The sequence below is a fragment of the Tachysurus vachellii genome, chromosome 18 (assembly GCF_030014155.1).
Source record: "Tachysurus vachellii isolate PV-2020 chromosome 18, HZAU_Pvac_v1, whole genome shotgun sequence".
Taxonomy (NCBI): domain Eukaryota; kingdom Metazoa; phylum Chordata; class Actinopteri; order Siluriformes; family Bagridae; genus Tachysurus; species Tachysurus vachellii.
The window spans coordinates 19,801,416-19,827,305 of record NC_083477.1 but is presented as its reverse complement, the minus strand read 5'-3'; the positions used below and the strand labels follow the sequence as shown (position 1 = coordinate 19,827,305).

General features: G+C 39.0%; 2 protein-coding genes across 2 annotated transcripts in view; both read left to right on the top strand.

Moving 5' to 3' along the window:
• LOC132861393 (aerolysin-like protein) overlaps positions 1-25,737 on the top strand; it is a 108,022-nt gene extending 82,285 nt beyond the window's left edge. Inside the window, exon 2 of the mRNA XM_060892900.1 lies at positions 25,161-25,737. Within this exon, the coding sequence (XP_060748883.1) occupies positions 25,170-25,607 (438 nt within the window). The 5' untranslated portion in view covers positions 25,161-25,169 and the 3' untranslated portion in view covers positions 25,608-25,737. The remainder of the gene's footprint in view (positions 1-25,160) is intronic.
• Positions 9,473-10,466, top strand: LOC132861672 (aerolysin-like protein). Its single transcript, XM_060893212.1, has 2 exons — positions 9,473-9,569; positions 9,806-10,466. The coding sequence occupies exon 2, from the start codon at positions 9,818-9,820 to the stop codon at positions 10,250-10,252; it is 435 nt and encodes a 144-aa protein (XP_060749195.1). The 5' UTR covers positions 9,473-9,569; positions 9,806-9,817; the 3' UTR covers positions 10,253-10,466.
• Positions 25,738-25,890: the final 153 nt, after the last annotated feature.

Genomic DNA, 25,890 nt, shown 5'->3' with positions numbered 1-25,890 from the left:
GAAAAAGCAAGAGAATTGAGTTTGTGAGTGATTTTACATACATAAAAAAGTGAAATGCTGTATTTGGTATATAACAGCTAATTGTGTGCTCAAGTATATTAAGAGAAGTTGTTAGCCATATGATAATTAATGTGCTATGTTGGGAAAAAATTGTCAGACATTGCAGAAAATATTCTTTATTTGAAAGGATACTTGTGTATATATAGTCAGAATAGTCAAGTTCTGTGAAATTTAGTGATGAACAGTGATTGAGGACTTTATTGACTTGTTACAATGAGGATATTCATGATATTTTAATGACCTTGTTTGTTCAAGGTCAGGTTTTTTTTTCTCTCTTTGTTTTTTTTTTTTTGTTTTGATGTTCCGAGGCTTGTGCTCTGGATTTGTCCCGGCCTTCCAGTGGTTTTGAGGAGGGTTTGGACTGGCGAGCCTGCCTTGAGTTTGTTCTTGGATTTTCTGTGGAAATACAAGTTTTTCCTGAACTCTGCGAATGGTAGGAAATCGAATAACTTTTCTTTTTTTTGTCCCTCGTGGATGGAGACACATTTTCCCCCTCATCGACAGTGAAAAGACATTTATATCTTTATGCAAACTGTTTGAGAGACTGTTTTCTTTGAAAGACTGATAAATTGAAGGTTTAGAGATCACAGTGCAATTTATTTCATTGAGAAGTGTCAAATTGTTTTTGTGTTGACAAGTGTGATCTATATTGTCTTAGTTTTTGATACTTGGATATTTATTTTTCTTTTTGTTGAATCAAACCCTAAGTTATAGTGAATGAACAAAGACCTTACCATGTTGAAGACCAATGGGAAATTCTCATGAAACCTGTTAAAACAAAAGTAATAGCATAATTTAAAAATAAGAATTTAATTTGTGAAATTATTTTTTTTCCTTTGCTTTCATTATTTCACATTGATTCAACTCAACTTTTGAATGCTGTTAAATAAAAACACATTGAATGTTCAATCAACCCGTTCCTCGAGTCCGTTCACTGTTGTTGTTGCATCTTTCTCCGTAGCGTACCTTTTCTTCTGAAACGCTGGTCCATAGATTGGCATGTAACAAGTTAATTATTTATACAATCTACGAGTTATTAGCCCGAGAGTAAGTGTTACAAAAAACGTGGCGAGCCAGCCAGGAGATTGATTGCCTAACAACAACAGTGACCTCTCAGTACGACAAAACAAAGGTAATTCTTTACCCTTATTTTACACTTACTTTACCAGTACTAACAAATTTTATTTATTAATGATTAATGCACTGACAAACCACACTGTAATAGAAAATGAACAGAATTAAGCTTTCATAATATGAGTTAAACATTATCATATACAGTAACTATAATGCTGTAATACTATAATCTACATACACAGTTAATAACCTACATAATGTAATATAACAAATAAAGAGAGTGGTCCTGAGCCTTACACCACACTTCCAAGTAACAAGTGTGTGTGTGTGTCCACGCTGTTATTTGGAAATCATATTTCACAAGCTTTTCACCCCTCAGTGAGTCATTTCCTTAAACTGTCAGAAAGCACCATAATATGGTTTAATATTTAGCGAACGTTCCTTTGTGTCACTCAACCTCATGATGACATCTTAACACAGAATCATGTTTTCTGTAACAGATACAGTTAAATCTTTCTCCAACCTACAAAACTTTCATTCTGTTTACAATAAAGCATCAAAAATCTACAATGTCTTCTCTTAAGAAACCGAGTGAAAAGTAACTTAGTGAATAAGTTTAATCAAGTTACAATGAAACATAATTAGAATGGTGATAAAGAGCACATCCAGCCATATAGACATTGTGCTTCACCAGAGGTTTTCCTGTGTTAGCCTTGTAAAGACACGGTTCACTGGGACGCTGGGCTTCGGGAAGCATCTAGAACAATCCACGAGTCAAAGCATTAGTTTCTATTGAGAAGGGTTTTAGTGATTGTAATCCTAACAAATTATAATCTTCCTGATAAGTAAAAGGAATTAAATACAAATCTTAGAGCAAAAAAATGAAATGTTTTGTGAATGTGGCGGGAGCGGTGTGGTGCGTTAGGAGGTACAAGTGAGAGCCGTACAACTAATCACACAAACCCAAGTTTATCTATTTGTAACCAATTCGACTACGCCACCCGGGAGAGTTAAACCTAGGAAATAGAAGTAAACCCCAGTGTTTGTTATCAGATCACACAAGTTCGATTCTCTTAAAAATAAGTGTAGGCAAGAAACGTGGGCATCATATAAAGGCACGTTTATTGAAAACTGGCAATTTAAGAGAAAAACTCACTTAAAATATGCTCAACACTAAAAGAGCCATTACTAGCAGCTCCCACAATTATTACAAAGGCAAACTAAAAAAAAGAGAAAACGTCCTCACTGGGAAGAAAGCCCAGTGACAGACAATTACACAAATAACAAACAATCAGACGAAAGAAATATTAAACAACCAATTTACACAACTTCCAGACAAACAAAACAAACTATCATAATTAAGTACAGGTCTGGGGTTACCCACCGAGGCGATCACCAGCGCTAATTATTCAAACGCACACTTCCACACACACCTCACCGTGAACTCAGATCACACACTCGTACACTTCAAGAATGTCGCACGGCACACAGCACCACCACCAAAAGATCTTTCACCCGTGGGACCCCAGCTCCTGAAAGAAATCAAAAATACAATAAATACATCTCCTAAACAGAAATGAAATGAGAAACAAATGGAAGTCACGATTCAACACAATAGAAGACTTTGTAAAATGTTTGAGGGAAAAAGGACTCAAGGGAGCGGCCACGTCGTTCTTAGGCCAGCCCCAAGAAATGCACGATCTTCCACCCCAGAGCAGACCGGAACAGGTCAGTTAAAACTAGCACAGAAACCAGACGGCAGCAGCAGAAGTCCCTTTAAATAGTTGTAAGCTGATATTATTCGCTCGGCGCGCAGTGGAGGAAAAACCCAAACTGCAGTGATAATCGCACAGGACAAAAAAGAGGGAGAATCCTATAACATAAATAGTACAAAAACAGAATTACTATTAATTGCACAAATACACGCCGAAATTCCCCTTAGCAAAACCGAACAAACTTTCCAAATGCGGATAGATGAGTTCACAAGGATCAATTCACCGCTCAGGATACGCAGCCCTCAAATAACCCGCTCTTAAACTGAAGTACAAGGACTGCACATTACTCATGCCACCCGACCCACATTGAAGCTAGACATTGTAATACAACTTCCTCATACCTGAAAGGAGGGCAGTAAACAGATCCGAACAGCATCCGACAGGGACACACACAATGATGAAAAGACAGGCTAAGGGTGCAATAAACGAGCCATTAGTGCAAGGAGTAAAGATAAAAAACGAATTAGCCAATGCTACATGCTAACAGCACATACCTGAAACCACTATAGTAACAGAAAAAGGGGAGGATACGGACGTGACGCATCCCAGGGTCAAAACCTACCCGCTCTAAATAGTGCCTGCTCGATACTGATTGGTGGTCATGAGCGTCAATCACCACTCGTATCTCGTTCGTACGGTCACATAAAGAATGTTTTATTAACGAAAAATGTGGGTTTCCAACTACTGGATTAGACTAACAGAATAAATCAAATCACTGTTTTCATTGGTTTACAGATTTTAAGAAAAAAAAAAAATCTCCCGTCCCACCCCATACAGGATACATGATAACATGCAAGATTGTAGAAGTCACCGCTGACTACAAATATGAGTACACATATTGCAGAAACAAATACAGAGAACTCGGAGAAATAGATAAGTTTTCTCCAGTAATATTTGTCACTGATATTGACATACGTATGATGTGGAACACTGTGTTACACTTTATGGTTAAAGTAGACAAAATGTTCAAAAGTAACATTGCATAATTTACATTAATACTTTTAAATATGCTGAAGTAGTGTAAAGGGTGCCTTGCTCAAGGGCACCTCAGTCATGGCCGGCCTGAGACTCGAACCCCCAACCTTAGGGTTAGGAGTCAAACTCTCTAACCATTAGGCCACGACTTCCACCCAGCACGGTGTCATTACAGCAGGTAATCTTCATGATGCCATGGAGCTAGACTTTAGCTTCACTAATTATGATGCACACACTCACGGTTTTACGTGGAGGAACTTTATGAGGAAATGAGATGCTCTACGGGGGGGGCACGGTGGCTTAGTGGTTAGCACGTTTGCCTCACACCTCCAGGGTCGGGGTTCAATTTCCGCCTCCGCCTTGTGTGTGTGGAGTTTGCATGTTCTCCCCGTGCCGCAGGGGTTTCCTCCGGGTACTCCGGTTTCCTCCCCCGGTTCAAAGACATGCATGGTAGGTTGATTGGCATCTCTGGAAAATTGTCCCTATTGTGTGAGTGAATGAGTGTATGTGTGTGTGTGCGACCTGCGATGGGTTGGCACTCCGTCCAGGGTGTATCCTGCCTTGATGCCCGATGACAACTGAGATAGGCACAGGCTCCCCGTGACCCGAGGTATTTCGGATAAGCGGTAGAAAATGAATGAATGAATGTATGACATCCGTCACAAAATATTTTAAACATGTGCAATAAAGGAAATTTTGAAAAATGTGCAATATTACCTATGTGCAATATGTCTTCAGTGTAACCACTACTATTTTTATACATTTTATACATTTTTGTTTTTTTGTATATTATGTATATTATATTATGTCTTTATTCTTTTTATATGTATATTTTTTGCTGCTGTAACAGAGAAATTTCCCCATTGTGGGACGAATAAAGGTCTATCTTATCTTATCTTATCTTATCTTGGTTCATGTATGCAAAGTGTCACTCTGTGTAAATAAAAAAATGATTGGTTTCGATGCTTATTGATTCAGATTGTTCAGCTGAATCAGCTGATTTGTCTTGAATTTAATTCCATAGAGACATTTTCCATCTTGATGTGGCCAAAGTGAAAGGGAGGTCAAATGCTCTCAATCTCCCCAATTGTATCATTGGATGACAACTTATTTATAATTTTTATTAGGTGTTTATGTGTTTGCTAATGGCCAGTGCATACTCTTTGATTAAAATAATTTATTATTTCTTTTTCCAGAGTAAGAAAGTTTAGAGTTGGCTTAATGTTTGTGTAAGTCCTGAGGCATGTTATTCCCAAATGCAACATCAGCTTGAACATCTGGTTTCAGACCCCAACTTTTCAAGCTTGCATAAAACTGGCCAAGATGCTACATTTCTTATCTCATTGTACCAATGTTATCAGGTGATCGTGCCAAGTAGTTATTAAATTAGCTTATAATATATGCAGTTTAATGTGTACCAATTTAAACATGGACATTATATATGACTTATCACTCCACTCAGAAAAATGTTTATTTATTAGAAGCACTGAAATGTCTTACAAAAGGACTTTTGATGAGATCACTGAAGTAATTGTCATTGAAGGGATGTGTTAGATTAGCAGTTAAGGTGTTGGACTACTGATCGGAAGGTTGTGAGTTTAAATCCCAGGTTCACCAATCTGCCACTTCTGGCCCCATGAGCAAGGCCCTTAACCCTCATTTGTATAAAATGAGGTTAAATGCCAGTTGCTCTGGAAAAGGGCATCTACCAAATGCCAAATGCGTCTACCAACTGGCAACTAAAGTACTTAAAATATTTAAACTAATTGTTAAGAGCGTGTAGTGACCTCACCCCTCTGTTAGTAACTGGAAATCATCCAAATAATCTATGTTTCAGTCACACACACACAGCTATTTATGGTTTCACTTATTTCCTTAAGAACGCTTTGTTTCTTTAACAAGTTATTTTACTTCTCATAATTTCTAGAAAACTGAAGTGAAGGGGAAAGGGGAAGTCATGGCCTAATGGTTAGAGAGTTTGACTCCTAACCCTAAGGTTGTGGCTTCGAGTCTCGGGCCGGGAATACCACGACTGAGGTGCTCTTGAGCAAGGCACTGAATCCCCCACCAACTGCTCCCCGGACGCCGCAGCATAAATGGCTGCCCACTGCTCCGGGTGTGTGTTCACGGTGTGTGTGTGTTCACTGCTGTGTGTGTGTTCACTGCTGTGTGTGTGTTCACTGCTGTGTGTGCACTTTGGATGGGCTAAATGCAGAGAACGAATTCTGAGTATGGGTCGTGAAGCTTAGCAATAATACACTGGAAAAGCATTTTGGAAAAAAAATAAGGTAAAATGATTGACAAAAAAGAAATAAATCAAAATAAATCATAAATAAAAAGTCTCTAAAAATCATCACAAACTTTAGATAAAACATTAAATACAATATCTACGAGACTTTCAGAGTTTCAATTAAAGTGGGTTTGGGAATTTGATTTGTAATAAAGTTCACACCACTATTGCTACTAAAACACTTTTATTTCTGTCAATTTAAAATATCATCCACCTTTTCACAAACAGTTCTTTATAGAACACAGTGAAGAATTGAAAAAGTAAAAATGGTATTTCTCCATGTGTCTATCCTGTCAGTTACGGTTACTGTCATGAGGAGGTCATGAATTCATCACTGAAACAGGTGGAAAAAGCAAGTGCGCATTTTTTAGTGTGTTTTTCCAATTCAGAAATATTTAAAAAAAACTACTACACTTTAATCTATTAATAAAGATGACACACTAATATTTACCAAAATGTCATAGTAAAAAAAAGTCAGATTTCCTCCCCACATATTCCTTTAAAGAAACTTAAACAAACTTCTTTAAAATGTCTTTAATTTTCAATTTTAATTGAAATCATCTGTACCAACTTTTGTCATTATGAAACTTTCTAGCAATGTGAACACAGTACTGTCAGTTTTGAGAATCCTAGCAGTTTAATGTGTACCAATTTAAACATGGACATTATATATGACTTATCACTCCACTCAGAAAAATGTTTATCTATTACCAGCACTGAAATGTCTTACAAATGTACTTTTGATGAGATCACTGAAGTACTTGAAATTGAAGGTATGTGTTAGATTAGCAGTTAAATTGTTGGACTACTGATTGGAAGGTTGTGAGTTTAAATCCCAGGTCCACAATGAAAAATGAGGTTAAATGCCACTCACTCTGGATAAGGGCAACTACCGAATGGCAAATAAAGTACTTAAAATATTTAAACTAATTGTTAAGAGTGTGTGGTGACCTGACCACTCTGTTAGTAACTGGAAATGATCCAGTCACACACAAAGCTATTTTTGGTTTCACTCAGTTCCTTGAGACCACTTTGTTTCTTTAACAAGTTATTTTACTTCTCATAAACATCAGCTACTGCTTAACTGCTACTACTAAATTTCAAAAATCAGTATTCAGACATCAGAAGTAACTAATAAACAAGGTGTATGTGATAAAGTGGAGTCCTACAGAGCTTAATGTCTCTTATACCAAACCAATTTACGTTACCAGTACTAACACATTTTATTTATTAATGATTAATGCACTCACAAACCACACTGTAGTAGAAAATGATCAGAATTAAACTTTCATAATATGAGTTAAACATTATCATATACAGTAACTATAACGCTGTAATACTATAATCTACATACACAGTTAATAACCTACATAATGTAATATAACAAATAAAGAGGGTGGTCCTGAGCCTTACACCACACTTCCAAGTAACCAAGTGTGTGTGTGTGTGTGTGTGTGTCCATGCTGTTATTTTGAAATCAGATTTCACAAGCTTTTCACCCCTCAGTGAGTCATTTCCGAAAGCATATGTCAGAAAGCACCATAATATGGTTTAATATTTAGTGAACATTCCTTTGTCACTCAACCTTGTGATGACATCTTAACACTGAATCATGTTTTCTGTAACAGATACAGTTAAATTTTTCTCCAAACCACAAAACTTTCATTCTGTTTATAATAAAGCATCAAAAATCTACAATGTCTTTTCTATTGCATTAGATTGAAGCTCTATAGGCTTTAGATCGGGGTTTTGGGAAAGTTCTATCAAAAAGCGTCTGGTCTGCATTGGATCATTATCCTGGTTAAAAAAAAAAAATCACATTTCATCAATAAAACACAACCTGACCAACACCAATGTAGTAACAAAAAGATCCAGCCATCCAGCACTGTCTCTTTATGTTAGTAGATTAATTAGTTCTGTGTTGTCTCATGTAGGTCGGTGTGTTTATGTAGCACCAGGGTCCTGGGTGATGTCAATAAAATCTTAGGGTCTCCACTTCTGTGTTAATAAATAAATAAATAAAAACAAGTCTGTTGATCCCAAAGTAAGAGTTGACCTGAGGAGAAGAAGCACAATGAACAAAATAGTACTGAGAGTAAACACACTTTAAACACCACGTATCAAAGACGGATAGAAAACATTTAAAGAGCCTGTGTTGTACTGGGTGCTGTCATAGTTATCAAGTCCATGTCCTACAAGAACATCACTCCTGAAACACGAGAATACAAGCTTTAGATATCCAGAAAAATCACCCAAACATCCTCCTGGGCTCTTATCAGCAAACTGAAATTCACATTCACATGAGTCCTTCACAATGATCCAATGCAGACCAGATGCATTTTGATAGAGCCTACAGAGCTTCTATGGAATACAATAGAAAAGACATTGTAGATTTTTGATGTTTTATCATAAACAGACTGAATATCTTTTGGTTTGGAGAAAAATTCCACCGTAACAGAAACCATGATTCCGTGTTAAGATGTCATCAACAGGTTCAGTGACACAAATGAATGTTCACAAAAGCTTTTAATGTCATTGTGACCAAATACAATATCTAATGCAGTACACAGTGAAATTAAATGTTTGTCCAGGACCCTGGTGCTACATAAAGACACCAACCTACATGAGACAACACAGAACTAATTACAGTAATCTATCGACATAAAGAGACAGTGCAAACAGACAATATAATAAATTACAATACAGATATATAAAGACAGCACCGCCCAGTATACAGTCTGTTTGTTCTGCAAAAACAGTTGTAGCAACATTTAAAAATGTAAAGATGTAGGAGTCTGATGGCAAACTCATCTATCAGGGTACTTTAAATTACACATATGAACACGGCTGGATCTTTTTGTTACTACATTGGTGTTGGTCAGGTTGTGTTTTATTGATGAAATTTGATTTTTTTAAAGCAGGATAGTGATCCAATGCAGACCAGATGCTTTTTGATAAAACATTCCCAAAACCCTGATCTAAAGCCTATAGAGTTTCTATCTAATGCAATAGAGAAGACATTGTAGATTTTTGATGCTTTATTATAAACAGAATGAAAGTTTTTTCAGTTGGAGACAAATTCTACTGTATCTGTTACAGAAACCATGATTCCGTGTTAAGATGTAAACACAAGGTTGAGTGACACAAAGGAAAGTTCACTAAATAATAAACCACTTTATTGTGCACTGAGGGGTGAAAAGCTTGTGAAATCTGATTTCCAACTAACAGCATAAACACACACTTGTTACTTGGAAGTGTGATGTAAGGCTCAGCACCACCCTCTTTATTTGGTATAAATACGAGAGCACGAAGCTTCTGTCTCATCCACAAACTTGCATCCTTCACAAGACGTCTTTTAAAGAAGGCATTTTTGCTACCTGCTTCTTCAGTTACTTGTAAGTGTGCAGTTTATTCTTGATTACATTATGTAGGTTATTAACTGTATATGTAGATTATAGTATTACAGCATTATAGTTACTGTATATGATAATGTTTAACTCATATTATTAAAGCTTAGGCAGCAGTAGCTCATGCTTCAGGCATTTTATTATCTTAACTACAATTCATCTTAAACATGCCCATTTATCAGAAGAACTATTTTCATCCATCTTGAAATGTTTGTCTTTTTAAGGTTAAGAACAAGATGACCAGTATACGTGAAGTTGGTGGAACGGGAGGAAACCCTTTCAATTTTAATGGCATTGAAACTGGAAACTTGTTGAAAAGGATCCAGGTTTGGGAAGGTGATTCTCAGATAAAAGCCGTGATGGTGTGGCTTACTGATGACCGGTCAGGACAGTTTGGTGTTATGGCTGGGAGTCAGCGGGAGTTTACATTTGAAAAAGATGAGATATTCGCCTCCCTTTCACTTTGGCCAGATGAAGATGGTACACATCTCGGTGCCATCAAATTCAAGACAAGTATTGGGAATCAGTTCTATGCAAGCATGAAAAGTGGTACGCTGCAACCAGAAGTAAAAGTTGATGTTGCCACTGGGAAATGCATTGGAATCCAAGGACGTTCTGGGTCTGCCATTAATTCCTTCGGCTTCATCATGGTCAAGAAGCCATCTGCTTAGCTTACCAATGTGGTGCATCCCACCGTTTCTATAGTCTCACCCAAAGTGACAAATCACCCAAATCTCATATATTAAATCATTTGAATCAGTAATGTTTGTGTTTGAGGTTATCTTAGTTTGATTGTTTTTCATATTAGCTTTTCATTAATCATGATTCTTTTGTTTGATTTTTTTCTCCAAACCTGTTAACCAATAAAAAAAGTGATTTGATTTATTTTGTTGGTTCAGACAATTTATTCTGCTAGTCTACCAGTGGTGAAAGACTAAGACACAGTTTAGTTTAAGGAAACATTCTTTACAAATAATTCTGAGTAATGAACAAAACATCTCATTCGGTGATTTTTAGATCTAGTTCGACTGTAGCTTTGTGTAACAATTTGATTATTTTCTTTTGAAATTTTCAGATTATAATCTGTTATAATTTCCATCAATAAAAACAGTCTCAATTGAAACTAAGCTTCTGACTTGTTTTTTCCATAATTATGTATTATTCTAGATTGTTCCTGAGCACTACCACAAGTCCCAGTCTTCCCAGTAAAATGTTTCTATATGCTGGAGTGAACAAACTCATACACTACTTGAGCAAATTTAAACTAATTCATATTATTAATTTGACATAAGTAAATTGTTTTCTATACTTATAAACCTTCTCCACTATAATTATTATCTATTCCTTTAGTCTTTGTCCACTTTGGCCATAACATCTACTACATAACACACTGTTCCATAACGTACACATGTCAATATTATTGACACATGTTACTGGTAGCTACTTAACCTCATCCAAGTTCTCCGTAGCTGTTTAATATACAGTACAGGACACCTGGACATCACAGCCATGTGTACAGTATGTCCCCAAAGTGTTCCAGCAAAACTGATGAACACAGTGAGCTCCATTTTCTCTGTACTGGTCCCTGAAGCATATGTACCCTCAACACCAATAGTTAATTCATATCTTGATTTCCCCTCTGCAAAAATGGAATTCCTGCATTTACTCCCAGGCTGAATGTAAATTCCACACTTCCCTTAACAGACCAGGAGGTTTTTTGGATTATTTTTTTGGAGGTCTTAATTTTGTATTTTTGAGTTACAGAAGTGTTGTTCTGGTAGGACTGGTTCGTGGTACTGGCTTTGTACACAGGAGCATTGAGATGCAGGAACAGGTATAAGCCACTTAGTTACAGTGAAATGAAATCTTACATGTTATAGAGAACAGTTTACCTTCAGTTTTGGTGGAACACTTTGGGGACATACTGTACACATGGCTGTGATGTCCAGGTGTCCTGTCCTGCACTCTTGTAACAAAATAAACCGTGTTCAATTTTTTTGTCGCTCAAAATATGCGTCATAACTGCCGACTTGCAAAATCCGACACACAGAAGCAGACGCATTTTTGGTTTGCTGCAGCCGGCAAGTTAAAATTTTGATGTCATACAGGGCTCTCAAGTGTCATGCATTGAGAGTGACAGTCACATATTTCGGTCTTTTATCACGCTCTCCCACCACACATTGTATTTCTCACGCAGAAAAACTATTTTGACTATTTATCATATATTTAATATGCCTCAGCACCCAAAATGTATCAGTCAGCACCGCTGTCTCTATGGAACCAGGCAGGAATCAAGCGTGTCTCAGTTCTTAGTCGAGCCTAACACTTATCAGCCAATCAAAAAAAGAGGCTACATGATAGCCAATCAGAAAAATCTGGGTAAGATTTAACGCAACAACTACCGAAAAAAATTGGAGTTGCGGTGTGTGTGCGTAGAGGACTCAATTACACGAAGAGGACTCAATTAGACATTGAACATTTTATTTGAAAGTAACCTTCAACCCAGCGTCTTTTTTCTTAAGGTTAGTTCAAACTGTTCAAAATATTTTTGTATTTTGATTGCAGCAATATTTTTGCTTGCAGCAATAAAATTTCGTTTACTCTGTAGCAGTTCATTGATTTCATAAATGCAACACACTACAGTTTTTTCTATACTTTCCATAAAGGTAAAAAACGATATATGCAGCGTTATCTTCATTTTAGATGTCAAAAGGGTTTTGTGGCTCCGTGTTTTTTTTTTCTGTCGGAAACGGGTCCAAATGGCTCTTTGAGTGTTTAAGGTTGCCGACCCCTGGTCTAAAGGAATAGATAATAAAGTGTATAAGTATAAAAAAGTGCAGAATGTGTATAAGTATAATTATTTTTTACTTAAGTCAAAATAATATCATTAATTTGTTTAAAAAGTGTAAGAAGTACACTTAAGTCTTAAACAAGTAAGTGTTTAAGAAGTGTATTAGTGTTTATTTACTCCAGCATATAGAAACATTTTACTGGGAAGACTGGGACTTGAAGCAGACCTTTTGATGGTTTTAAACTTCGAAAAGGAAAACTGTTTAGTGGTAGTGCTCAGGAAGAATCTAGAATAATACATAATTATAGAAAAAAATGAGTTAGAACATTGGATTCAATTGAGACTAATTTTATTGATGGAAATTATAACAGATTATAATCTTCTGAAGAGAAGAAAGAAATTGTGACACAATTGTGACACAAAGCTACAGTCAAACTAAATATTTAAAAACGTGAATTTAAATGTTTTATTCATTACTCTAAATGTTTTATAAAGATTTATCGTATTAATCAACAAAATGTGGTTTTGCACCATTGGTAGACCAGTGGAATAAATCAAATCACTGTTTTCATTGGTTTCCAGATTTTGAAAAAATCAACTAAAAAAAATCACCCATTCCACCAAATGCAGGATAAACATGAAGATGCAAGATCATATAAGTCACAGCTGGACTCCAGTGTTCCACACACACAGCTCCAGTCAGCAAGAACTTTACTGAGATACTGAGTACAGTGATACATAATGCACTAAATACGTCCCATACTGTACATCTGTAACATTGATTATTAAACATTATCAAATATGTGTACACATTTTGCAGTTAAAATATTTATATAATTGAATTCTAGGCTTGTTAGGCTGCACCAAGCATTTTGTTTGATTCATTCACAACCACGTTTCCATCAGAGTATGGAATTCTTGATTCACTGGCTTTATTGTCAACCAGGTGGATAATCAGACTCAATAAATGCAGTGAGAACTAATGATAAGAAAATAAGACAAATGCAAAATACAAAGGACATTATTATTATTGAACAGAAATACAAACAGAAATACAAATAAATCACATGTATCATTAACAGAACTTACTTCACTGGCCGCTTATTACAACAGGAGAACTTTATCTTGTACCTGATGTCTCTTTCTATCAAAGTTGTTGCTTGAAAAACAAAAACTTTCCCTGTTTCAGCATGTGCCTGGCAGCACCTTCTTCGTGCATCACTCTCTGTCACAATTTTCATAATAAAAGTCTTTTGCCTTTCAATCAGTTTCTATAGGAAAAGTATTCAAACAAAAAACATCATAACAATAAAGAAACCCATTTAAATAAAATAAACTGCGTTCGATGTCAGTTACAGTCTTAATACCGAAAGAAAATGCGTTCACTTAAAAAACTAACTGCAGCAAGACAGAAAATGCACACAAAATAATCAATATGTTACCTGATTCCATTGACATACTTAATTTTTCTTGCCTGTGTCAGTGTTTAAATTACACACTTTTATTTTCTTTCCTTTTTCGTAAATAATATCTGGCTACTGCTCTTTTCCCCACTTTTTAAAAAAAATACTTGTCACTTTCCTGCTGCAGTTAATCTCATTGTAGGAGATTTTCAAATATTCTGATTATCATCGTCAGTCAAACCCAAGAAATGACAAGACCAAGGATTTTCATTCATTTTTTTAGACGTGTTCACAACTAAGGGCATCTTTTTGCTGGACCCAAAGTTTTAGTGATACAGTGTTAAGAAATTGAGTGAAAAGAAACTTAGTGAATAGGTTTAATCAAGTTAAAGTAAGACTTAATTACAATAGTGATAAAGAGCACATCCAGCCATGTAGACATTGTGCTTCTCCAGAGGTTTTCCTGTGTTCTGTGTTAGCTTTGTTAAGACACGGTTCACTGGGACGCTTGGGTTCGGGAAGCATCTAGAACAGTCCAGGAGTCAAAGCATTAGTTTCAATTGAGAAGGGTTTTAGTGATTGAAATCCTAACAGAATATAATCTTCCTGATAAGTAAAAGGAATTAAATACAAATCTTACAGCAAAAAAATTTAATGTTTTGTAAAGAATGTTGTATTAATCAAAGTTGTGGGTCGCTGACTACAAATATGAGTACACACATTGTAGAAACAAACACAGAGAAATCGGAGAAATAGATAAGAATAGGTAATATTTGTCACTGATATTGACATAAGTATGATGTGGAACACTGTGTTACACTTTATGGTCAAAGTAGACAAAATGTTCAAAAGTAACATTTCATAATTTACATTAATAATTTTAAATATGCTGAAGTACTGTAAACTGACATTAACAGACCAGGAGGATTTTTGTATGATTGTTTTTGGAGGTCTCAATTGTGTAGTCTTGAGGTACAGAAGTATTGTTCTTGTATGACATGGATTTAATTACTTCACCAGACACTTTGTGTTTCATACCCAGAGTTTTGGTGTTATACACAACAGTGGAAAGCGCAGCAGACTTGATGGTGTTGATGAACATAAAGCCTAAGGAAAATAAAAGTTTCTTTTCTTTTCCTTGGATTCCCACACAGACCCTAGAAGCCACATCCACATCAACTTCACCTTCTGGTTCCGGTTGCTTGATTTTCATGCCTGCATAGAACTCGCGGGAGAGATTTGTCTGGAATTTGATTAGACCCAGACATTTTGTATCTTTATCTGGCCAAAGTTAAAGGGAGGTGAAATGCTCTCCATCTTTAAATGTAAACTGTGTGTGTGTGTTTGCTCAGGGGTGTGTGCACTTGTGTGACGTTATAGATAGCACCCATTGGCTAATGATCAGTCTGAGGGGAGGGGGTAACCCTATCACAACCATCCATTCTGAGGGGAGGGGTAACCCTATCACAAACCACTTTTATTGTCACATCACCACAGCACGTGTGCCTTGGTGAGTGAAATTCTTGGGAGCGTGCTCCAGAAATTGCAGAAACAATTTACATACAGGTGAAATTAAGAACAATTTACATACAGGTGAAAATGTGCAAATGTGCAATATGCTCAATAACAGGTGAAAATGTGCAAATATGAAAATGCGCATATGGCATATAGGTAGTCATGTGATCTTACAAACCTGCACATCAACAAACAGCAAAAAATTATGTTCAGCATTTGTGTACATATCTGGAAATTTTGGTACTATGATTTTCAGAACAGACTACACATGAAGGTGTAAAACGGAGGTTAAAAAAAAGTAAAATAAAATAAATAAATAAATAAATAAAAAGATCAATGTTTTCAAATCAGACAAACTATATGGTTGGAGTCTGAAGAGGGGTAAATGAAAAAACAAGTTTGTATTAATATGAACTGTTTACATAACATGGTACTGTCAATTCTTCAAAAACACTCACTGTGCAGGTCCTGAAAAACCTAGAGACTTCCTCACGTAGATACACAGGAAGGGCATGAAGAACAGTGGTACGCTTGGTGTGTATGTCATTAAATTCCTATAACAATAAAAATAAAACTGTACATAACTGAACTGTAAATTTTAAAAAGTCCAAACATATATACAAAAAATAACTTTAAAGTATCTTTAATGGAATCAAACAAAAACCAGAGACAAATTGTAGTGTTTGGGCTCATTAGAAACTTTCCTCTTCCAATACAAAATTCTACCAATAAAATGTATAACATGTATTTGAACAGTGCAACTCTTTACCTGTTCATCTTGGATTTTTAAGATTTTAACCAAATTACCTGGTTCTGGTTTGTAATCCGTTGGAACTCTGCATACACATACATTTTTAAAAGGACATGACAGAAAACACAACCATATTTATAATGAATTTGGTAAATCTACTTCCATCCCATTGAGCAGAAAAGAACCCTATATAAAGTAATAAACCCAACTTTGTTATCAGCAAACGAATAACAGAAAAAAGTGTTACTGCACATTACCTCAGACTCCATTTTAAGAACAGGCCAGAGTTCCATTAGCTCTTTCACTGGTTCACAATGGTCTGTCGTTGCAGGGCAAATGTGGTCTGCATCATCTTTCTAATGAGGGGTAGGTTCTTTATAGGTTCTTAGAATTCCTTATGCTTAACACAAAGTTAATTACTATAAAGTTATAAAATCATGACCCTGGAATACAACTAATACTGTTTTCATAGTAATGTGTATGTTTCATACAATGTGTAGAGATAGATAATTGTATATTAATGTTTTATGTTATAACAGTTTGCTACCGGGTTGTGGAGCCTGGTTCTCTGCCCAACCGCCCCTACAGGAAGGACTCAGTTTTCTGCCTTCCTAATTTCTGGTTTTTGCTTTAAGTGAGTGAGGAAATAAATACCTCATTTTTTGTGTTATCTCTCACACCGTCTCTGTGCCCTTTTTTCCGTGTCCCATCTCTCGAAGAGCCCTACACTGGTGGAGAATGCGGGCAGCGGACACGGAAGCAGCACCGGAGCCCTCTGTGGGGCAGGTGCTGCAACATCTCATGCAGGCCAGTCTCCATCAGCACGAAGTCACCAACTCAGGCCCCCAAACAATGGCTCGCGAGTTGTGGCCTACACACCCCCACCATTCCAAAGGGGGCCCGCCTTACTGTGGAGGTAAATGGCCGCCTGGTGTCGGCGCTCCTGGATTCGGGGAGTACAGTCACGCTGGCCCGCCCCACCGTACTCCCTGCCCCCATAAAGTCGGTGGGGACTCTCGCGGTCTCGTGCGTCCATGCACGTGCGTTCTGTCCCTACCGCACAGGTCAAGATCCGTAGCAAAGCAGGAGAGTGGCCGCTCCTCATCGGACTTATCCCAGATCTCCCGGTCCCCCTCCTACTGGGACACGACTGGCCGGGGTTTGCTGCCGCCATGAAGGCCACTGCCAAGTGTGGGCTGGAACAGAAGCAGAAGGGCCGGGACCGCCGGGCGTGCATGGCTCGGGGTGACAGAGATGCCAGCGACTCCTCTCCAGGTGAGCCCCAGCCGCAGGTTAACCCTATTTCTTCACTGTTTCAACAGGCCACCCAGGAGAGAGGTTTTGGAAAAGAGCAGAAGGAGGATGACCGGCTGAAGCACTGCTGGGGTCAGGTCCTGCAGGTGGAGGGAGTCAACACCAACCCTGCCCGGCCACTTCCCCCGTCGTACTTCCTGGTGAGGAATGGGCTGCTTTATTTTCACACCGATAGGAGAGGAGAACCTTGCGACCTACTGGTGGTGCCACGCCAACGTACCCCGCCTCTGCTCCACCTAGCCCACACTCACCCCTTGGGGGGCCATCTGGGACCCAAGAACACACTTGAGAAACTGCGGGACCGATTCACATGGCCGGGCATGAACGCCGAGGTCCTGGGCTTTTGCAGGGCCTGCGCCACGTGCCAGCGGACCTCTCCCCTGAAACCAGCTCCGGCCCCCCTTATTCCCCTTCCTATCATTGGCGTCCCCTTTGAGAGGCTTGGCATGGACCTCATCGGGCCGCTACCAAAGTCTGCCCGGGGCCATGAATACATTCTGGTGATGGTGGACTACGCCACCCGCTACCCCGAGGCGGTCCCGCTTCGGAAGGCCACCTCACAGAGCGTGGCCAGAGAACTGCTCCTGCTCTTCAGCCGAGTCGGGATCCCTAAAGACATCCTCAGCGACCAAGGTACGCCCTTTATGTCTAAATTAATGATGGATCTGTGTCGGCTCTTGCAGCTCAAACACCTGAGGACGTCTGTCTACCACCCCAGACAGATGGCTTGGTGGAACGTTTTAACCAGACCCTGAAACGTATGCTACGGAAGGTGGTAGACCAGGAAGGACGGAATTGGGACCTCCTCCTTCCATACGTCCTCTTTGCAATCCAGGAAACACCCCAGGCGTCCACAGGCTTCACCCCTTTCGAGCTCCTGTTTGGGCGGCGGCCGCGGGGCATGCTGGATGTTGCCCGCGAGGCCTGGGAGGAGCAACCCTCCCCCTTCCGCTCCGTCATTGAATTCGTCCAGGACATGCAGACCCGTATCGAGCGTGTGGGGCCCATCGTGAAGGAGCACCTTGAGGAGGCCCAGCGAGCACAACAGAGGACGTACAATCGGCCCGCCCAGGTGAGGGAACTTCGCCCTGGGGACCAAGTAATGCTCCTCATTCCCAGTGCAGCCTGTAAGTTCCTGGCAAAGTGGCAGGGCCCGTACACTGTCCTCAAAAAGGTGGGACCGGTGAACTATCGGCTGCAACAGCCAGGTAAGCGTGCAGACACCAAACTATATCACATCAACCTTTTAAAAAAATGGATTCCCCCGCCGGCTGTGGTGTCTGCGTTTGCCTCCCTTCACACAGCTCCCCAAGAACGGGCCCTAGTACGGAGGGGAGAGGATCTCACACCAGCCCAGCAGCACGACCTCACAGAGCTCCTGGACCGTTCTTCTCATCCCAGCCAGGATGCACGGCACTGGTACATCACGAGATCAGGACCCCTCCTGGGATGGTAGTTCGACTGCGACCATATAGGGTCCCAGAAGCTCGACGCCAGGCTATTGAAGAGGAAGTAGAACGCATGCTGAAAGAGGGGATTATCGAGGAATCTGCCAGCCCCTGGTCCAGCCCCATCGTGCTGGTGCCTAAACCAGATGGGTCCATCCGCCTCTGCAACGACTTCCGGAGGCTCAACCAGATTTCAGACTTCGACAGCTATCCCCTCCCTCGAGTTGATGATCTGGTGGAGCGGCTGGGGAAGGCCCGGTTTATTTCCACCCTTGACCTGACAAAGGGCTATTGGCAAGTCGCCCTGGCGCCAGAGGCGAAGCCAAAGACCGCCTTCAGCACCGCCCATGGCCACTGGCAGTACCGGGTCCTTCCGTTCGGCCTACATGGGGCCCCGGCCACTTTCCAGCGCCTCATGGACATCGTCCTCCGACCCCTCCGCGCCTTCGCTGCTGCCTACCTGGACGATGTCGTAATCCATTCCTCCACCTGGTCCGATCACCTATTCCACCTGGGGGAGGTTCTGGGGGCCCTGCGAACAGCTGGTCTTACGGCAAACCCCCACAAGTGCCACCTGGGCCTGTCCGAGGCCCAGTACCTGGGATACTGCATCGGCCGGGGACTCCTAAAGCCCCAGGAGAAGAAGGTCCAGTACCCTCGACCCACGTCAAAGAAACAGGTACGGGCCTTTTTAGGATTAGCGGGCTATTATAGACGCTTTGTGCCTAACTTCTCCTCTCTAGCTGCCCCTCTTTCAGACCTCACCAAGAAAGGCCAGCCGGACTGGGTGCACTGGACGGACGGCACAGAACAGGCGTTCCGCCAGCTCAAGGAGGCCCTCACCACCCAGCCAGTACTACGGAACCCCGATTTTGGTCGCCCCTTTTCGCTGCAGACGGATGCGTCTGAAACAGGGCTGGGAGCCGTCCTGTCACAGGAGTTCGAGGGAGAAGAACACCCGGTCCTCTTTATCTCCCGGAAGTTGACCCCCGCTGAGAGAAACTACGCCGCAGTGGAACGAGAAGCCCTGGCCATCAAGTGGGCTGTGGAGGATCTCCGGTACTACCTGGCAGGGCGACACTTCACCCTGGTGACAGACCATGCCCCTCTACTCTGGATGGCCAAGGCGAAGGACACCAATGCCAGGTAGTACAATGGTTCTTATCTTTACAAGATTTCTCGTTCCAGGTCATACACCGAGCCGGGAGCCGGCATGGGAACGCCGATGGCCTCTCGCGGCGCTATGCTCTCTGGGGATGGTTACTACCAGGTGGGGGCTCAGAGCAAAGGGGGGGGACCTGTGACGGCGGCACGTGCACCACCGCAAACACACGGAGGAAAAACCGCTCTTCGCCCACGGCATCGGCAACCCGGAAGCGGGAGAGTGGAACAGGCGGTGGTTCAGCACCCTGGCCAGCGGCACTAACCGCGAGCCCCCGATCTCCAGCACCTTGGTCAGCACCGCGGCAAGTGAGAGAGGGGCGGAGCGGCCGAAACTCCCGCCGAAAATCCCGGACCAATCAGGAGCGCCGCTGGAGCATTCACCCTCCAGGAGGAAAGCACAGCAGGAAGCAAGGCTCAGCGACTGAAGAAAGGAAAGGGGGGCGTGCTAAACGGAACTAATGTTTGTATTCTTTCTTCCCTTGTTTTTTCAGAGACATCCAACTGACCTGGGACTCCACGTCGCTGGCTGAGCCTTGCTAATATCCTGGGAGGGCTGCTGTATTATTCTCCTGCCGTCCTCCTCTTGCTACCGGGTTGTGGAGCCTGGTTCTCTGCCCAACCGCCCCTACAGGAAGGACTCAGTTTTCTGCCTTCCTAATTTCTGGTTTTTGCTTTAAGTGAGTGAGGAAATAAATACCTCATTTTTTGTGTTATCTCTCACACCGTCTCTGTGCCCTTTTTTCCGTGTCCCATCTCTCGAAGAGCCCTACACAGTATAAGGCGGGTACTACATCATTGGCATAGTGTTAGTGGTTCAATATCAAGTAGGAATATGGTAGTAGTTCTGGACTTATACCAGAGAGCACTGCTTTATACTTTAGATTCTGAACAGACGTTCTCAGATGTGCAAATATCATTCTGTCAGACCACAATATAGTTCTACATTACTTTGCCAACTTAGTTTTAAAGCATATTAAATTGTATAGTTGTTTTTCTACATATTTCTGCAATCGCACTTGCTTTCTCACTCTCCTATAACTGTATATCAATGGGCACCAAACGCGATAACATAATAGAAAAAAGTATCTTTTCAATTTTATTTAGTTTTTGTCCGTACCAGTTAATATTAGTTTTATACTAGTAAATATTGCTTTTGTTGTTTTTAAATGTCACATGTAGTGTACATTACATTACAAGCTCATTTACGGAGGTTTGAGATTAAAAACTGCCAATTGTCTTGAAAAATAATCTATCGCTTTTGTAACATGCACTTCACTTTGCATAGTGACAGCATTACCACATGGGTTGTTCATTATCATTGTTTAATTATTCCTTTAGACACATCTATGAACTGTGAATACACGGATGAACAGTGTTTATAAAGTTTTGTTTAGATTAAACTGGTGTAACTGTTTACTATGGAAATTCACTACATAAAAATGACATACTTGTAATAGCTTGTAAAAACACATTGAACACTTACCATGTCACCAATAATCCTGATTAATTTAAAATGTTTATTTGATTTTTTCAGTTTATATAATTTATCATTATATGTTGGAGAGTTGTATAATAGTTTGCTTGCAGCTCATTTTACCTCAATATTTCAAAAACTTTTGAAATTCTAATGTTGCAACAACAATTTCAATTCAATTCAATTCAATTTTATTTATAAAGCACATTTAAAATCCGCCTGAGCTGGCCAAAGTGCTGTACATAGAGATAAAAGAAAAGGAAAAAAGAAAGAACATAAATATAAAAGAACACGTACAAGTTACCAACAATTAAAAGCACGGGAAAAGAGGTGTGTTTTTAACATGGATTTAAATTCAGCAAAAGTCGAAGCAGTTCCGACTGGGGGTGGCAAGCTATTCCACATCTTAGGGCCCGCTACTACGAAAGCTCGGTCTCCCCTGCGTTGCAGACGGGATCATGGTACCAGTACAAGATGGCCATTTTGGGATCTAAGTGATCTTGAAGGATTGTACATAACAATCAAATCAGATAAATATTTGGGAGCTAGATTATTGAGAGCTTTGTAGACGAATAGCAGAATCTTGTATTCGACACGGTATGGAACTGGCAGCCAGTGCAAAGAACGTAAGATTGGTGTAATATGGTCTTGTTTGCGGCTACCTGTGAGTAGACGGGCTGCCACATTTTGAACCATTTGAAGACGAGAGATGGAAGAGAGAGGTAACCCAGAGTACAAAGAATTACAGTAGTCAAGTCGAGTTGAGATAAAAAGCGTGGATAACTGTTTCAAAACGTTTCCTGCTTAAGAAAGTCTTGACTTTAGCTAACCTGCGAATGTGAAAGAAGCTGGTACTAACTATAGTGTTGATTTGTTTGTCTAATTTAAGGCCAAAATCCTAGATCTTTAACATCAGAAGTAAGATAAGGATTAAGAGTACAAAGGTTATTAGAAACTTCATCTGGGTGCTCTTTTGGCCCAAATTGAATGATTTGGTTTTTGTCATCGTTAAGTATCATAAAATTATTTGTAAGCCATAATTTGAGTTCTTGCAGGCAAGCCTCCAATCTCTTGTATGCTGAGTTATCTTTGCGTTTAATAGGTACATAAAGTTGTGTGTCGTCCGCATAGCAGTGATACGACACCCCAAAATTGTGCATAATTGATCCAGAGGTAGCAGAAATAAGTACAATGAAATTATACTCTTAAGTGTCACATACTTAATAGTTTAAGTTAATAAAAAATAATTAGTTTAATAAAATCGAAAAAAAAGTACTAGAGACTTAAAATACTTAAGTTAGTTGAATAGTTTTATAAAATTAAGTTGACACTACTCAATATATTTAATTATTTTGAGCATTTGGATTTATAGTACTGACTACTTGAAAAAGTCGAGGTTTCACCAAAGCAGAAATCATGAGATGTAGGATTATTTTCAATTCTAATTTTTTAGCTTCCGAAGTGGGAGAATTATTCGAGCGCTTCTGTGCCATGTCTAATGTAAAAATGTCTCAACAATTCTTTATTCTATCCTTAGATGTAAGAATTCCCTAGAAAGTCTAGAATGTTGATATTTTCTTCATCTTAGAATATGGTTATCCATAGATAACCTTTGACACTTTTTCATTGTAACTTTGAACAAACGTTTTAAACTCATGGTATCTTAAGTATGTAACTTAGTGAGCCAGCATTAATGTATTCAATGATAGAGATTTAAGCACTTATGTACGTCGCTCTGGATAAGGGCGTCTGCCAAATGCTGTAAATGTAAATGTAAATGTAAATGTGTTTTGTAGTGCACTGTAGACATGCTCAAAGTTTTCAGTTATTCTATTCCTTAGCTGAGAGAAAAAAAAAAATAAAAAATCTTGTAGAACGTTTTGAATGTTGATATTTTCTTCGTCTTAGACACGTGAGCCAAAGGAAACCAGTCCTTAAATCAACCGGGATGCTTACTGCAGACAGTAACCCTTAATTAAATCTCACAAAACACAGGGATTTAAAAAAAAATTTCAAACAGTATTTTTTAAGAAAGTAAACTGGCATTTTGGAGAATGTTATTATTCATTATATTGTAATTTTATACTATTCTTGAAAAAAAAAAAATCTTTATACATATTGATAATTAAGATCCAACCTTCATGAATTTAGTTGAAGTGAAATATTTTAAAATATATAATTTAAAATGTTTATTTGATTTTTTCAGTTTAAATATTTTATCATTATATGTTGGAGAGTTGTATAATAGTTTGCTTGCAGCTCATTTTACCTCAGTTTTCAAAAACTTTTGAAATTCTAATGTTGAAACAACAAAAATAAGTACAGTGAAATTTTACTCTTAAGTGTCACATACTTAACACATACTGCTAATAGTTCAAGTTAATAAAAAATAATTAGTTTAATAAAATCAAAAAAGTGAAAAAAGTACTAGAAACTTAAAATACTTAAGTTAGTTGAATAGTTTTATAAAATTAAGTTGACACTAGTCAATCTATTTAATTATTTTGAGCATTTGGATTTACAGTGCGGACTAATTGAAAAAGTCAAGGTTTCACCAAAGCAGAAATCATGGGATGTAGGATTATTTTCAATTCTAATTTTTTAGCGCTTGTGTGACGTTGTAGATAGCACCCGTTGGCTAATGACCCTATCACAAACATTCATTCTGAGGGGAGGGGTAACCCTATCACAAACCACCCCCGGATCAAACATGTGAGTTTTAAGTACTTGTCTCCTAGCTCATTTGGAACAAAAACATACATATGCCAGATCAAAGGTTTGACCTTCATTAATTTCTTAATTCATTTCTTTATTAATCTCTTATTCTTATTTCTTGTCAGGGTAATAAAACTAGTCACGTGATTCATTTCTTATTCACCCCCGGATCAAAACATGTGAGTTTTAAATACTTGTCTCCTAGCTCATTTGGAACAAAGACATACATATGTCAGATCAATGGTTTGACCTTCATTAATTTCTTAATTCATTTCTTTATTAATTTCTTATACACCCCCGGATCAAACATGTGAGTTTTAAGTACTTTTCTCCTATCTACTTGAAAACAGATACAACTCACGTGGTTGTGTGTGCGCGTTTTTTGCTAAGTCACAAACATTCATTCTGAGGGGAGGGTTAACCCTTCAATGCAGTATTTTTGATGAGTCACAAACATTCATTCTGAGGGGAGGGGTAACCCTATCACAAACCACCCCCCAGATCAAATCATGTGAGTTTTAAGTACTTCTCTCCTAGCTCATTTGGAACAAAAACACACATATGAAAATACATATGCCAGATCAAAGGTATAAACTTTGACTTTTATTCATTTCAACAACTAATTTCAAATAAATAAATAAATAAATAAATAAATAATCATAATTAAAAAACTAATTTCTAAAAACTTTGACCTATTTTCTTATCGATAATGACAGCTGTCATATCTACTGATAAGATCTGAGAGACATATAGTGGGGTAATAAAACTCACTTTGATGGAAGCATACATAAAGTCATCTAATAATACAGTTGTTTAATGAAGCTTAATGAGCTGAATCAGCAAATAATATCAGCAGTAGCTCATGCTTCAGGCATTTTATTTATTCTATTTATTTTTTTTATTTATTCATTTTATCATTTTATTATTATCTTAACTATAATTCATCTTAAACATGCCTATTTATCAGAAGAACTATTCTATCTTGAAATGTTTGTCTTTTTAAGGTTAAGAACATGGCGACCAGTGTTGTTGAAGTTGGTGGAATGGGAGGACAACATTTCTATTTTAATGGCATGAATAATCAATCCTTGTTGAAAAAGATCAAGGTTTGGGAAGGTGATTTGGAGATAAAAGCCGTGAAGGTGTGGCTTACTGATGGCCGGTTCAAACCGTTTGGTGTTCCTGATGGGAATCTGAAAGAGTTTACATTTGATGATGATGAGATATTCGCCTCCCTTTCACTTTGGCCAAATCAAGCTGGTACACATCTGGGTGCCATCAAATTCAAGACAAGCAGCTCCCGGGAGTTCCATGCATGCGTGACAAGTTGTCAACTGCAATCAGAAGTAGTAGTTGATGTTGAATCTGGGAATTGCCCTGGAATCCAAGGACGTTCTGAGGCTGACATTGATCGCTTCGGCTTCGTGATACTCAAGAAGAAATCTGCTTAGCTTACCAATGTGGTGTATCCCACCGTTTCTATAGTCTCACCCAAAGTGACCCAAAAAGACCAAAATCTTTTGACATTTTCGGATTATAATCTGTTATAATTTCCATCAATAAAAACAGTCTTAATTGAAACTAAGCTTCTGACTTGTTTTTTTTTCATAATTATGTATTATTTTAGATTCTTCCTGAGCACTACCACAAGTTCCAGTCTTCCCAGTAAAATGTTTCTATGTGTTGGAGTAAACAAACACTCATACACTACTTGAGCACTTTTAAACTAATTCA